Source organism: Ananas comosus, linkage group 19, assembly GCF_001540865.1.
Source record: "Ananas comosus cultivar F153 linkage group 19, ASM154086v1, whole genome shotgun sequence".
NCBI classification, from domain to species: domain Eukaryota; kingdom Viridiplantae; phylum Streptophyta; class Magnoliopsida; order Poales; family Bromeliaceae; genus Ananas; species Ananas comosus.
The window spans coordinates 5,102,825-5,119,962 of NC_033639.1; the positions used below are offsets into that span (position 1 = coordinate 5,102,825).

At 32.1% G+C, this 17,138-nt stretch overlaps 1 protein-coding gene across 1 annotated transcript in view; it reads right to left on the reverse strand.

Annotated features, from left to right (window-relative positions):
• Positions 1-15,352, reverse strand: part of LOC109725181 (RPM1-interacting protein 4-like) — an 18,882-nt gene extending 3,530 nt beyond the window's left edge. The window contains exons 1-3 of the mRNA XM_020254275.1: positions 15,164-15,352; positions 2,834-3,229; positions 1,926-2,138 (exon numbers count right to left, since the gene is read on the reverse strand). Coding sequence (XP_020109864.1) covers positions 1,926-2,138; positions 2,834-3,229; positions 15,164-15,169 — 615 coding nt within the window. The 5' untranslated portion in view covers positions 15,170-15,352. The remainder of the gene's footprint in view (positions 1-1,925; positions 2,139-2,833; positions 3,230-15,163) is intronic.

Consider the following 17,138-nt stretch of genomic DNA (forward strand, 5'->3'; position numbering starts at 1 on the left):
GGTAACTAACTGAAATTTTATTATTTTTACTTTTAAGGCATTAATTCTATTATAATTTACCGATTTTGTTCGAGAATTTTTTTTTTATTTTTTTATTATAGTGACTAGCTTATAATGCATCTCGTTTAATAATATATCTTTTCTCTAAAAAGAAAATTTGAAAAAAAAAAAAAAAAAAAAGGATATAAAGAATTGTAAATAATCTATTGTATGTACGCTCATGTATATTTTGATATTAAAAATTTTTATTAAAAGAAATAAGAACGGCATCAAATAATTAAGACAGTATATTTCGCTATGATTTCAAAAGTAATTGCGCTGTCTAATCATATAAATATCAAGCGACGAAAAAATCCGTAATTTGATAAAATATTCTACTAAATCATGCACGGAATTTATTAATTTTGTAGCATATTTAGAAAACAAAGTTCAGGGCATCTATTTTGACAATATATAAATAAATGATCCACCTTAAATAATGCGACTTGCAAAATCGTTCACATCAAATTAGAAATTTGACCTTTCATTTGGGTTTTGCCATTTTCATGAATATCTCGTACTAGTTAGCGTCCATCAAGTAAGAATATTTTGTTCTGTTAATTAAGGTCAACTCTCTTGTTAAGTAGTATATATATATATATATAGAGCAGGACTGTTGTGCTCTCAGGAACACGGAGGCCTCCGTGCTCCTGAGCCGTTTTCAATGATGGAATTTTCGAATCGACGATCGGCTCCGTTAGATTTGATCTAACTCATTTGAAGTTTCTAGAAAATAATTTTTGCGATTTTTTGATATCATTTACTTAGTGATCGAAACGATTCAAAATCCATAATTTTTAATGGTTGATATCTGCCGTTTTCAAATTTAACGGTGTAGAACTATTCAAATCAGATGAAATTTTGATACAAAATGCTTTATACTATTTACAACAAGATCAATATTTCTGATTGAAAATTTTAGTGCTAAATCACCACTTTTAATAGGATTTTTATTTTCAGCCATTAAAAATTATTGATTTTGAATCCTTTCAATTGCTAGGTAAATGATATCGAAAAATCGCAAAAATTATTTTCTAGAAACTTCAAATACGCTAGATNGCCTAAACAAGGCCTGGCCTAATGGGCCATATATGAGCCCGGATTTGGGTATATTAAGGATATATATTAATTAATATATATAGACATATATTATACATAACTATATAACTATATTAGTTTTCATATGAGAATATATTATAAATAGTATTATTATATACAATTATACATATCTATAAGTAAATATATATAGTATGTATTGTTACATATAATTATATACGTATATAACTTAACATTATATGTAATATATATTATTTATTTATTCATATGATAATATTTTATTTTATTTTAATTTGGTACAATAAAAATATACGTGTATTATCTGACAAATGCATAAAGTGGGCCTCCACAAAGCCCAATGAGAATTGGGCATTGGGCATTGGGCTTGGGCCTTGGCCTTATTTTTTATAAAAAAATTGGATAGAAGGCCGACCCAATGTCAGCTATTTTTTGGGGCCGGGCTTGGGCATAGCACGACCAACTCGAGCCCGGCCTAGTTCCACCCCTAGGAGCAGGATAACGACACTCAGAATAATTATCATGTACGATGAAAATCATACTATGCAAGAGTAATACTATCTGTACACCTAAAAGTGTGTGTTAATCTTACATTCTTTTTCTCGAATTAAGGGCTTATGTTATCTCATCGTACTCCAACTTTTTCAATCCATAAAACCCAAAAGGGTTGCTGAAATCCTTGAATGGGTTGAGTATAAAATACACGCTCAACTTTTGAGCGTGCAAGTAGCATTTCTCTTTTCAGTATCTACAGCTACAGCAGCAGGTGATCGATACGATACGAAAGCAAATGAAACAGGATGACTACGTACCTTAGATAGTAGGGATCGGTTATTACTACTACTGCTGTTGTGAGAGTTCTCGGACTCTGGCTGAGGAGAAATTGGGGGCAGTTTGTTGTGCGCGCCGGCCTCCCTCTCCTTCTTAAGCTTGTCGAATTGCATGGTGTATCCATCGCCGGCCGCCGTGCTGTTTATCTCATCCCAAGAACCAAATTTCGGCACGGATGCTGCTTTGTGTTGTTGCTGCCAAAAAATGTATATAGTAATTAATTAAATTTCATGTTAAATATATATGTTCTCCATTAATTATAAAACAAGTATCTGTGAAATCACCATAAAACTTTGATTTTTGTTGCCATTGAGTTCCCTTCTCAATATTTTAAATTGTTATATTTAGCCCCCCCCCTCGTCAGGATTCCATCACTGTTCCATTCATTTCTTATAATTTATACCGAAAATGCTCTTCAAAATGACAAAAATATATTAAAAAATTATTTTTTGAAATGAGTGAGGATAATTTGGTCATTTTGTTCTTTTTATTAACGCCATACTTTTCTAAAAATATTTTTGAGATTTTTAAAAGTCAAGCAAGAAAAGTAAAAAAAGGGTAATAATTTACAGAAAATTTTTCTCTATTTAGACTTCGTTAATTTAATTATCATGTCATCTTTAAAAGATAATGAGATAATATGTTAGATTAGCTTCGAAAGGAAATGATGTGAAGGTTTATTAAAAATAGTGCGACGACTAAATCAGCTATCATATTATTTCACATCAACTTTCTATAAGAAAAATAAAATAAAATAGGTCTCGGTAGAGTTAACTATTGAAATAAAATTCAAAAGTTTGATGATTTAGTTGCCGAAGTAAACAAAAGTGTAGATTTAGGGACCACTCATGCAAGTAAACAAATGTGAATGTACAAGTACTCTACTTACAGCTGCAGTTTGTCGCGGGTTAGCCGCCTTCAGTGCAGCTTGGTGTGGCCTTCCTGAGGGGGCCTGACTGCCTTCCACCGTGAATCTACCCGTAGGTCTGCGACGATTCTCCGACGGTCGTACCGCATCATCATTCCTTGCTCTTTGAGGATTAGGGTTTTGCCGGGATGCATCCGTATGTACGTGCGGTACATCTTCCTTCCACCGCGTCTTCGGCTCGTTTATAGCCTTCGCAGGCACGTTTTCGTTCGAATTTTCGTTGTTGTAGACATCGTAAAGGTTGGCAACCTTTTGTCCCCCGCCACCGCCTCTACCCTTGCGAGCGACCTCGAAACGCGTCGTAAACCCGGTGTTTCCGTTGTCCCATTGTCCGAATTTCGGCACAGCCGCATGTTTCTGATGACATGAAGCAAGGACAAATGTCAGAAACAGTAATCTAAAGTTGGTAACTAACTTTAAAAATTTTATTTTATTTTTTACTTTTTTAAGCATTAATTCTATATAATTTACATTGTTCGAGAATTTTTTTTATATTTTTTATTATAGTTGACTAGCTTATAATGCATCTGGTTAAATAATAATCTCCTAAAAGAAAATTTGAAAGCAAAAAAAAAAAAGGATATAAAGAATTGTAAATAATCTATTGTATGTACGCTCATGTATATATTTGATATTAAAATTTTTATTAAAAGAAATAAGAACGGCATCAAATAATTAGAGACACTATATTTCGCCTATTTATTTCAAAAGTAATTGCGCCGCTGTCTAATCATTATAAATGTTCAAGCGACGAAAAAAATCGTAATTTGATAATAATATTCTACTAAATCATGCACGGAATTTATTAACTTTTGAGCATATTAGAAACAAAGTTCAGGGCATCATATTTTGACAATTATATAAATAAATAAATGTCCATCCTTAAAATAATGCGACTTGCAAAATCGTTTCACATCCAATTAAGAATTTGACCTTTCATTTTGGGGTTTGCCATTTATCATGAATATCTCGACTAGTTAGCGTCCATCAAGATAAAAAGAATATTTGTGTTCTGTTAATTATAGGTCAACTTCGTCTGATTAAGTTAGTAGTATATATATTTATATACTATATATATATATAATATATACCTATACTATATACTATTATATATAATCATATACTATTACCATATATATATATATATAGTAGCGGCTGATTTGTCCTATAAGGAACCGGAGCCTTTGGATGCTCCTGAGCCGTTTGTCATGATGGAATTTCGAATCGGCGATCGCTCCGTTAGACTTGACTCTACCGCATTTGATAGTTTTCTAAGAAAATATTTTCGCGCATTTCTTTGATACCATTTACCTAGCATGACTCGAAACCGATCAAAATCCATAATTTTTAGATGGTTATATCTGCCGTTTTCAAATTTAAGGGGGCGCGGGTCGTGTAGAACTATTCAAATTAGATGAAATTTTGATAAAAATTGCTTTAACTATTTAAAACAAGATTAATATTTTGATGTGAAAATCTTTAGTGTCAAATCACCACGTTATAGGATTTTCTTATATTTCAGTCATTAAAATTATTGATTTTGAATCCTTTTCAACATGCTAGGTAGAATGATAGTCGGAAAAATCGCCAAAAAATTATTTTCTAGCAAACTTCAAATACGCTACGATCAAGTTTAACAGAAACCGAGTCGTCAGATTCGCGAAACTTCCATCATCATGAAAACGGGCTCAGTGGATGACAGAGGCCTCAGTGCTCCGAGAGCATAGTATCCGATGCTTTATATAGTATATTTTATATATAATATATATATATATATATATATATTAAATTATAGATATATATATATTAATATATATATATATATAATTGAGCTCCTATGCTTTTAAAAGTACAAGTTATTGAGTAATCAGTAGTTTTTAGCCCATTGATTTAAGAAATTTGAGGTATGGAATGATGTGGGCCCTCCTAGGTGAGTGGGTGGTTGGCTTAAATAGTATATCTATATGGTTGATCCGAGGAATAGGATCATAACGGTTAAAAAACTTTATAGCACAAGTGCTTGTGATTTTACAAGCCCATAGCTAGACTTTAATTATATATATATAGTATATATATATATATACGTAATATACTATATATATAATATAATATATATATAATATATTATATATAATCTATATATATATATAATATATATATTAGCTTGAGTTTAGATAATTATTCGAAGCAACACGGGCTCCTGGTTGCCCATTCCATTTATTTTCGATGATTATAGCGTCCAAATCGACGATCGGCCACCCTTGGAAAATGATTTTAGTACGTGTTTAGATAATCAAATCTCAAAAGTCTCTTTGACATAATTTGCTAATGAATCGAGGTGGTTTCAATTTAAACTTCTTGAATTAAATGGTTCGATATGAGCGGTTTTCTTGTTTAAGGGGCGTACAAGATATTCCAAATCAATGAATTTTGTTAAATTTTTTTAAAACCATTTAAAACAAGATCTCTACTCTGATCTTGTTACAAGATCCTATCATCATTTTTAAAGAATATTCATTTTCAGTTGGTTCAATGTTTTGTGTTCACTTCGATGACTAAGAGAACAATAGTAAAATGTATGAAATTGATTTCTAAACACTTAAAGCTGGTAAGATCATGTTCAACGGCCTGTCGATCATCGATGGAGCTCCATTATCGAAAACAATGAAGTGGGTGGGCAACGGAGCTCCTCTGCTATCGATAGATTCGAGTTCAACTATATAATATAATTGAGATCCTATGCTTTTAAAATACCAATGTCATTCGGCTGCTTGTAGTTATTTGCTTGGATTAAGTTAATGTGCGGTATATGATGAAGTGACCCCCTAGGGTTGAGTGACGTGGTGGTTGAATAGTTAATCTAAGCTATGAAATGATCAAAGGCGTAGATTAACGCTAAAAATTTACAGAAGCACCAACCATGCTTGGGCTTTTACCAAGCACATAGCCGGACTAATATATATATTATAGATATATATCAATATATAGCTGAGCTAGGCTGGTATCACTATCGGTAGCGACGGAGGCCTCCGTGCTACCAAGTGCTTTTCACATGATGGCGTCTTCCAAATCACGATCGCTCGTATATAGACTTGAATTACACTATTAAAAGTACTTGAAAACTACAATTTCATAATTTTTCACATCATTTTGCTAGTGATCAAGAAGGTCTCAAAATTGACAAATTTTAATAGTTGATGTGATGGTTTGTGAATTTACAGTGTAAAACAATCAAATCTGTCCATGAAATTTTTATAGAAATTCCTTATTCACTACTTTTAGCAGTTGAGAATCTTAGTACTCTCTGTATTTAATTCACAGTCTTTTTTCATCTTTTTGATGAGATTTATTTTCATTCATTCATGTTTAGACTACTCGATGTTCTAGGGTACAATGATGCTTGTCAAAAAATTATATGTATAATTATTTTTCTCACAATACCTATTTATAGTATAGATTCAAGGTCTAATGGAGCCTCGATCGTCGATTTGAAAGCGCATCATTGAAAAACTTGTAGCACGGAGGCTTCGGTGCTACGATTGTCTTGTATACCAGGTCCGCTCTAATTATAGCAGTCCCGGCCTACTATACTCTTGATGAGTACGATCGACTTCGATACTCATAAGTTGTTTATCGATGATTATGGCTTTCGAAGCGACGATCGACTATACCGGTTAAACATTATCTGAGCATTTAAAACTTTATTAAAATTAATTTATATTAATTTTTTGATTATTATTTAACCTACGATTAAAAGGCTTACAAGATTATAATTTTTAAACGACGGTATGGAATAATTTATAGTTACGCTTGTGTAAAGAATCGGAATTAGATTGAATTTTTGAAGAAATTCTATTCACTACTAAATAAAGATCAATAACTCGATTTAAATAACGATCCGCATTCATGTCATCTTTTAGGAGTGTCGTCGATTATTGATCATGTATTTTCACCTCCGTTGATGGACCTTTATAATGATTTTCGAAAAATTATGAAATTTATTCTCTAAAAGTTTCAAATACTCTAGAACCTCTGTTTAACGAGTAGTGGATCTGTCGATTCGAAACTCTAACATCGAAAACAACTTATGAGTAAAGAGACTCTATATTCATAATAGTATAGTAGCCCAACACTCTTTATCATATATATATATATATATATTATATAGTCCGACTACTATACTCTATATGTACGATCGCCTCGTACTCAATAAGTTGTTTTCGATGTAGAGCTTCTGATCGACTGATCACATACACGTTAAACATTATCTAGAGCATTTAAAATTTCTAGGAAATTAAATTTTTATATATTTTTCGATATCATTTACCATACGATTAAACGGTCACAAAATTGACAGTTTTAACCGGTCGGTATAGTGATACTTAATAGTTTAACGTGTAAAAGAATAGAATAGGTTGAATTTTTGATAGAAATCTATTCACTACCGCTATATAAAGATCAATAACGCCAATCTTAAATTATAAGGATCGATTATCCATTTTAGGACGTCGTTCGATTTGGACCGTTCATTTTATGCTCGTTGATGGACTTTATTATGACTTGAAAAATTACGAAATTTATTTTTCCAGAAATTTCAAACTCTAGATCATATTTAACGGAGTGGATCGTCGATTCGGAAGCCCATCATTGAAACAACTATGAGTACGAAGAGGTCCTATACTCATAGAGTATAGTAGCCCTACTCTATGTGGAGTCCGGCTACTATACTATTTGAGTAACGATCGGCCCCGTCGTACTCATGAAGTTATTTCGATGATAGAGCTGCCGAATCGACGATCGCATACTGTTAAACATTATTAGAGTATTTAAAATTTTAGAATATTATATATATAGCATCGTCGATTTGGAAGGCCCATATTGAGAACAACTTGTGAGTACGAAGAGGCTACTACTCATAAAGAGTACAGTAGCCCTACTATATATATATATATATAGTAGGGCTACTATACTTATTAGTATAGACCCTTCGTACTTCATAAGTTATTTTCGATGATAGAGCTTCCGAATCGACAGCTAACTCCGTTAAATATGATTAGAGTATTTGAAATACTAGGAAAAAATTTCTTTATTTTTTCGAAATCATAATAAAGTCCATCAAGCTGGCATAAAATGAACGTCGAAATCGAACGACGTCCTAAAATGAATAATCGGATCCTTCAATTTAAGATCGGAGTTATTGATCTTTATCTAGGTAGTGAATAGGAATTTTCTATCAAAATTAACCGATTCGAAGCTCTATTATGTTTAATGTATTGGAGCTCTATTATCTTTAATTTTAAGATATCGGAAGCCTAGATACCGTTTAATAGTATGGATCGTCGATTGGAAGCTCTATTATCGAAACAACTTATGAGTACGAGGGCGATCATACCCATAAGAGTATAGAGTCGACTATTATATAGATTATACTAATATATACTAAAGCAACGTGTTTTTAAATTTCGGTCTGTCGACAGACCCATTTTTTGACATGGAAAAAAAATAATTCCGCTTTCTTTACGTAAAATAATAACAGAATTAAACAAACTTTATTCTCATTATTTCTACAACAGAAAAAAATTTATGCTTATTAAATTTTTGCCAATCGAGAATAAAACTATCTGTGAAATTTTATTTAATTCTTCTTTATTTCTCTGTCTGTGATATAATCTCTATACTATCTATCTATATATACTATATATAAAAATCACGCTATTTCAAATTTTGATAGTGACAGACCGATTTTTTTGGCGGGAAAAAAAAAATTTGATTCCTCTTTTCTTACGTAAAATAAATAATGTAATGAAACAAACTTTTAATCTCTTTATCTTTAAAATAAAAAAAATATACTTATCTAAATTTTTGGCCAACCAAAGCTATCTAATGTGAATCTATGTTTTAATTCAAAATTTATTTAATTTCTTTTTATCTCTAAAATGAAACAAATTCATGCTTATTTAAATTTTTACCAATAATATCAATCTGTTAAAAAATAGACTTCTATCCATCTATAGCAATAAAATTTAAATTTGAGTTTAGGGTCGCGAATTAAATTTAATTTTTGATTTTTGATTTCAAATCTATCAATCTATTTTATACTAAAATTTAAATTGATATCGTAGATATTTCTAATAAAAATACATATAAATTTACAAATAATTTTATTTCTAATTTTTAAAAAATATGATTTACACAATTTTTATTAATTTAAAATAAAATTAAAATAATTGTTACGTGCATGTTGCACTTACGCTCAACTAGTATTAATAAATTATATAATATATATATATATATATATATATATATATAATATAAATATATATATATCTATATACTAATACTGTACTATATATAAAGCACGATTTTCAAATTGGTCTGCGAAGACTCCCATTTCTTTAGCGAGAAAAAATATTGGTTCCTCTTTCGTACGTAAAATAAATGACGTAATGAAACAAACGTTTTCATTTCTGTTAATCTCTAAATAGAAAAAAATATACTTATTCAAATTTTGCCACCGAGAGATATATTACTATGGATGTAATCTATATTTTAATAAAAAATTATTTTAATTTTTTATCTCTAAAATAGAAAAGATATTATGCTTATGCCAAATTATTTGTCTAGACATATGCTAAAAGTAATAAATAATTTTAGTTAGAAATATATAACAGTATTTCTAATAGTACATAATAATAAAATTTATTTTTAAAAATATTATAATTTTTGATAAATATGATGTTACAATTTCATTATTAATTTTTAAAAATAATTATTAAAATTAATTGTTACGTTACATTTGTACGATACACTCAACTATATATCATATTAGACTATAAGGATAATTCCGACAATAACATACGCGAATCATAAATAGTATTAAAATAATATTTCCTCACAAATAGTTATATTAATTTACTTTAAATATCTCAAATAAAATGACGGTTATGACCAATTATTAAATCTCTACTAATGTAGTAAAAATCTATTCCTACAAATGTTTATGATTAATTTGTTAAAGATAAATATCTCAAATTAATAACGAGTTAGATCAATCTATCAAATAAATAGCATTGCCAATCCATCTATAAATTCAATCATTTCCGTACGATTATAATAATTAATTAAATATATCTTCCAAATAAAAATAAGACGTTTATGATCAATTATGTTAAAAAAATAGATTCTCTATTCATCGTATTATATGTAACAATTAAAATTTGAGTTTAATATGGATTAAATTCTAATTTTTGATATCAAATTGAATTAACAATTTAATTTTTTTATTACATATGAATCAAATTAATTTTAAATTTTAAAGAAATGGAATTATAATGATTTTGATACTTTAGTTTAAAACATAGTATTTAAATTGTATTCATACAAAAATCAGAAGGAGTATAGTAAAAATGTTCGATGTATATAAGAAAAAAACAAAATACTATAGGATATTGTAAATAATAAATCTAATAAAGTAGACATATTAATTTTATAAATATTAATTTTTATTGTAAAATTTTGGATAATATATAATGTACGAAATTTTATTAATTTGAAAAATAATAATAAATATTACGCTGCTTTGCACGTGACTATTCCACTTTTATACATATATATAGTATATATATATATAATATATATATAATATATATATATATATAATTATATACATTATTATATAATATACTTATATATATATAATATATCAAAGTGGGTTCCCACTAGTTTGGTCGTTCAAATTAAATGAAGTGAATTCTGTATCTTTTTTTTTTTTTATTTGGACTAAATTACATGCAGTGACATTTTGATTATCAAATTAATTTAAATTTGTTATAATTTTGTCTCAAAATTTTTAAATTATTATAATCAAATCATATAATCCAATTTATCTAACTAGATGCCAAATTAAGTGTCATTGCTGTAGTACTACCTAGTGGTGTGGCATCTTAATTGGTATTATCATATATATCATCAATCACGATACTACTTCATCATTACTATATTAGCGACATATCACTAGTCAATCAACTAAATTTGATTGTGAGATTTGATTATAATAATTAAAAAGTTTGAGTCAGAAATTATAATAAATTAAAGTTTAAAAACTAAGATATTGTCATATATGCCTAATGGTATGAGGACCAAAATGTCTAATTAGCCTTTTTATTTATGATGATACATGTCGATATCCATTTTTATGGGTGGTGTACGTTAACAATTTATGTTGATCCATATAATATTCAAACCCTGTAGTCTCCCTGGTGTTTGGATGTCTGTGTGATTTCAGCATCCGAGACTTGTCGACACGTCTAGAGAGTGTCGGGACAAGTCGGAGTCATTTTGACGCGAAATAGATACAAAACGGACTCAGCGCAGTGCGAGAGTAGAGTTCTTATATTGAAATCTGCAAAGTGCTGGATTTCAGTGTTGAGTACCAGTACCTGGGGAGAAGTACCGGTACCCTAGTGAGATTGCACAACTGATACTCTTAGGTTTGCGCAAGTCTGATGCTGAGTACCGGTGCCTGTTGTCGAGTACCGGTATTGAGCTCGGGTACCGATACTGCATCGGGCTGGTACCGGTACCCAGCGCGCAAGAGAAGAGGGTCGAGTACCGGTATTTAAGTTGGGTACCGGTACTTTAGGTGAAAAAATAGGTTGGTAAGGGGTATTTTGGTCTTTTTGATCGTAGATTGTATCGCCACCTACCCCAATACATTGATCTACCTGTGAAGCTTGGAGAAACTGTATGTTTCTCCTCTCCTTCTCTCTCTCTAGCTTGTTGCCTCATTGGTTTAGAAGATCGAAGATCACGCTCATTTAGCTTCTTCGCTTCCTAGGTGGATCGCTCGAGCGCGTGGGTTGTCCAGTTGAGGCCATCGGAGGTTGAGCAAGCACGCGAGGTTTCTCCTATTGACTTCTAGCCGACGTTGAACGAGCGCTCGAGGTGGGTTAATGTTTATCGAAATCGTCGGATTTCCTTATAAGTCCTCGAACTGTTAGCATGTATTATTGGTTTTGTTCATCATGTTAGTGCTCAAATTCGTGGATTTGCATGCTTTGTTGTCATCCGAATTTTGGAGTATTTATTTAGTGATTTTAGATGAAATTATATATATTGAACTGGAATTTGACTTAGGAGAAAGCTCGTTAAATCTACACTGTCATTTTCTGAAAAGTTATCAGATTTAGCTTCAGGAGTTGCTGTACTTTTGTATCACCGCTGTTAGTGCTTATGGATACTCAGCTTAGAGTAGGCTGACATTATACTCGTGCTGAGGGGCCGAGCTTGTTGTACAGTAGTGTTTGGACTGTCGGGTGCCGCCGTGGTTGACGGTGGACCCAGATTCTGTATCACCGCTGTTAGTGCGAGATGGATATTCAGATTAGTGTAGATTGAGTTTACGCTCACGCTGAGGAGCCGAGCGTGTTGTTACAGTAGGGTTAGACTGTGTTGGACCACCGGGTGCCATCGTGGTTGACGGTGGACCTAGATTTCTGCATCTAGCATCAGATTGTGCCAAAGGCACGTGAGTTTTGGTGGATAGATCAGTTCGACCTATTTGCAGCGACTACAGTCTGTGAGAGTCTGATTGAACTCGGCACAGACACATTTGTATGCTCGGTTGGGTCGCGCCCACGAATGCCATTCCGGAGTGAGGTTTTTCAGTGCGATGAGGTCGCCCCGTTTCTGTTTGGACAGTTCTTGAGCTGGCCATCCCTGTGGGTGGTGTACGGTGTAGCTTGGATACAGGCAGGGTGGGTTCGTTTGGGCAGCCCGTGTGAGATTGGGTCAGTGTTACCTAGTGATACCTTTCTATATCCACGGTAAGGCTGTAACTGGTGTTGAAGTCGCAGCAGTCCTGTTGGACCCTTTTACTTAGACTGGCCATCCCTGTGGGTGGTGTACCGTGTAGCTTGGATATAGGCAAGATGGGTCCGTTTGGGCAGCCTTAGTGAGATTGGGTGAGTGTGAGGCACGTTTTATCTATAGATAGCCTATGCTGGGTAACGATAGTATAATGGCATATAGCTGTAGAGTTGTTTCCAGCTTTCCTTACTATCCTTTGCATATATTACTATAGACTTAGTGGGTGGGCCGTTGAGGTCGGTGACGGTACCCACTGAGAACTACTCTATTTTGTAGTAGTTCTCACACCCTATTGTTGACATCTTTTTTGCAGAGCCTTCGTTTGCGGCTGCTGCTGTTGCTGATTCCAACCGAGGCAAGGGAGTTGCGGGCTAGAGTCGTCCCTTCCCTGGTCGTTTGCTAGAGGAGCACCCATCAGAGATAGTTTTGGGGTTTTGTTTGTACATATTGTTATGATGTTGTTGTACTCGTTGGAGCGAGAGGGTTTGTGAACTTTGTATGTACAGTGACCCCTTTATGTTTTTATATTTATATGTTTCAGTTTAGCAGCTCTTTACCTCTTGGTTGTAGCTATGACTTGCTTATAGATAAAGCTATTACTTCGTATATACGAAAAATTTCTATTTATATGGTGGGTCTGTTGGTGTGTCCAGAGAAATGTAGTGGTTAAGACTATTTGGAGATTTGTTCCCCTTTCAATCAATCTTGTAGCTAGTGCATATTTATGTAGTTATCAGTTCAATAGTTCTTACTCCAACTATAGGTTGATCTCTTGCATTTCTCTTTTCTCTTTCTAAGCAGCGTGTCTAAAACACAATATGCCGTATCACTACAACAAAATATATTTAGATAACACTCTATTCTAGCATTTTGATATTTGCCATAAGCCGACGCCATAATTAAGCTCTCTAATAAATATATTTTTATTAAATACTGATAAAATTTTTTTGACATTATATTGAAGTATCGGTATATTTATCCCGACATATTTATTTCTATTTGCTCGACGCTTTTATAAGCGTTGGGATTATTATTGTCGATGCTTTAATTATTTAAAATATTCTTAAGTGTAAGATTTGTTGTAGTGGCGGTACCTTACTACCGGAAGTTGTAATGTTTGGGATTTTCTTTTCTAGTATTTTGATTCTATATATCAATAGGCTTTAGAACTTTTCTCATTCAAATATCTATATTAATCTGAAGCCGGAGGTACGAGCACCAAGTTTAAATTACCACCAAAACTAGCTAATAGGAGCATAAGGAAAGAGTGAGGCTGGTATGTTTCTGAAAGTATGGAGCCCTCCGTCTTTCAAGTCGTTTTCAATATTAGAACTTTCGATTCGACGATCGGCTCGGTTAGACTTAATCTAGAATATTTGAAGTATATAGAAAATAAATTTCGCACTTTTTTTATATTATTTGCTTAGTAGTCGAAAGGGCTCAAAATCAACGGTTGAAAATAAAAATGTTATAAAATATGATGATATGACTTTAAAATTTTAGATCAAAGATATTGCTCTTATTTTATATAATATAAAAAAATTTCTATCAAAATTTTACATGATTTAGATATTTCTACACCATTAAACTTGCAAATGGCTCACTATGATCATTAAATTTATTGATTTTGAGCCCTTTCGATCACTAGGCAAATGATATCGAAAAATCATAAAATTTATTTTCTAGATACTTCAAATACTTTAGATTAAGTTCAATGGGGCTGATCATCGATTCAAAAGTCCCAACATCGAAAACGACTTGAAAGCACGAAGTGCTCCGTACTTTCAGAAACATACCAACCTTACTTCAGAAGGAAAATAAATTAATCACATCCCTTCAAAAGGCAAGGAAATAGAAAGAAAAAGTTATGGAATTAGACAAATTAAGCGAAATGATAGCATCCGTTATTATAAAGTTGGAAACGCTAAACTTGGAAATGTAATAGTATAAAAAAATATAGCTACCGCTACCTTCTGCAAAATGATCAACACGATGTATTTTACCAAAACACCTTAGCTTAAATCGTAAGTTATTTTGATTAATTGACGCATATCTTAATTAGGTACTCATCAGGGCTGTGCTTGCACGATTTGGGATTAGAATTTTGGGTTCTAGGAAGGCATACGAATTGTTTCATACGAATGGACAAAAAAAAGAAAAGAAAAGAAAAGAAAAACTAATGTGCTCAAGCAGGATCAATTGCCATTGCTTATGAACAGAAACATTATATGTTCATATCAAAGAAAATGTTAATTTGAAGCAGGTTCTCAAAAGACATCAATAGAATTTTTTTTTTTTTTTAAAAAAAAGTAAAGAAACTAAAGAAATACACTATCTGCAACATGTAATTATATATGCACCATTCCAAACCATAAATCAAAAGTAATTAAAAAAAAGAAATACAAAAAGAGAAATTTTACTCACAGCCATGGCGCGGTTGAGAAGATGAAGAAGAAGAAGAGAAAATTGCTTTGTTGATGGAATGGATTCGTTTCTGACCCTCCAGAGGGATATAAATAAGATCTGATAATTTTAACAAAGTGTGCCAACCTATATATATGTATATGTCTGTGTATATATTTCTGTGAGGTGCTTTATTTAGATTAAAGAGTAAAAAAACAGGTGACTCGGTAAGAGGAAATATATATATATATATATAGAAGAGAACAACTCAACCCTCCTACATGCCAAGATGTCATGACCTTCCAAACTCTTCTCACCCTATATATGGGTTGAATTCTTCCCACCTCATTTTGGTCAATAACTTGTTTCCACAATCTCCTTTATTTTCTTGGGGGTTCTAAGAATAGCAAACTCTTGTTATAGGATTGAAACGTCCCAATATTAATTCTATATTGGACGAAATCTGTAAGGACAAGAGATTTTAGTAATAATTAATAACTGGGCTTTTAAATATTTTGAACCAGTAGTCCGGATTTGAGAAGTTATTAATGCTAGGTAGTTGGATTGTTATCATAACCGAATGCTAGCCGAAAGCATAAGAGACAAATGTTTTTTTCGTTTATTTCATTTTGTGAAACAACCGTTATACTTTAAAAGCTTAAGCTGTTAGAGAACAGTGTTTAAATATTTTTATATTTAACACTCTCCCTCACGTCTCACGTCTGGGCTCGAGACTTTTTAATTGGTTCATGACGTGAGCTTGAATTAAATGGGAGGAAATTAATATGCTAGGAGCCTGGCGTGACTCGAACTCAGGACCTCCTGCTCTGATACCATGTGAAACAACCGTTGTACTCTAAAAGCTTAAGCTGTTAGAGAACGGTGTTTAAACATTTTTATATTTAACACTCCCCCTCACGTCTGGGCTCGAAACTTTTTAATCGACCCATGACATGGGTTTGAATTAAATGGGAGAAAATTAATATGCTAGGAGCCTGGCGTGACTCGAACTCAGGACCTCCTGCTCTGATACCATGTGAAACAACCGTTGTACTCTAAAAGCTAAGCTTAAGCTTTTAGAGTACAACGGTTGTTTCACACATTTAGAAATAAACTTAGCTAGAAATGTGAAAATCAACTAGGATTCGAACTTAGGTCTCGGATACCAACCACCAAACCCTTTTGCCACTTGCACTAGGGACGGTCGGTCATAAGAGACAAATGTTATATGGGTGTTATGTGGGTGTTATGTGGATGTTATGTGGGGCAAAGTACTATACCATAGATTTGATAGGAGCTAGCCGCTTCTTGAAACCGCAGAAGTCATCTCTAGAATCTCACATCGATCGCCGAATAATTCTAGTCTACATGTATAATTAAACTTGAATTTGACAAAGATGTCCGGGTTGTAACGAGGTAAGTCTATAACACTTCAATAGTCTCACAATGGATGAAAAAATGATTGTGATTGAGAACGTAAAGATTAAGACGCTAGTAATAATAATTGGGCTTAAGCATGTTGGATTAGTGGTTCTGGTGATTATAAGGATAGAGCAAAATTTTTACTCATTTTATGCTTTATAAATGGGTGTTTGATTCACTTTATCCTGCTAGGATTATAAAAAATCCATATTAATTTTTTTATTTTACTGTATTTGATTCATCCCGTATATAATCGGATTGGTAATGCTGTACTATTAATAGCACAAGATTACCCCAAAAATTACTATTTACTAACTGTATCATACATTACTGACTATAGATCATCCCACAAGTTATGCAAAATTATAAAATTACCCTTTCTCACCCCTAATTGCCTCAAATTTAAATCTAAAATCAATTTATATTTTTCTTTCTCATTTATTTAACATATTTAAGTTTGAATCTGAAAATTAAATTTAAGTTTAAAATTTTAATTTAATTTTAAATTTTAATTAAAATTTTGAATTTGAATTAATAATTTGCATTTGAATTTAAAATTTGAACTAAAAATTTT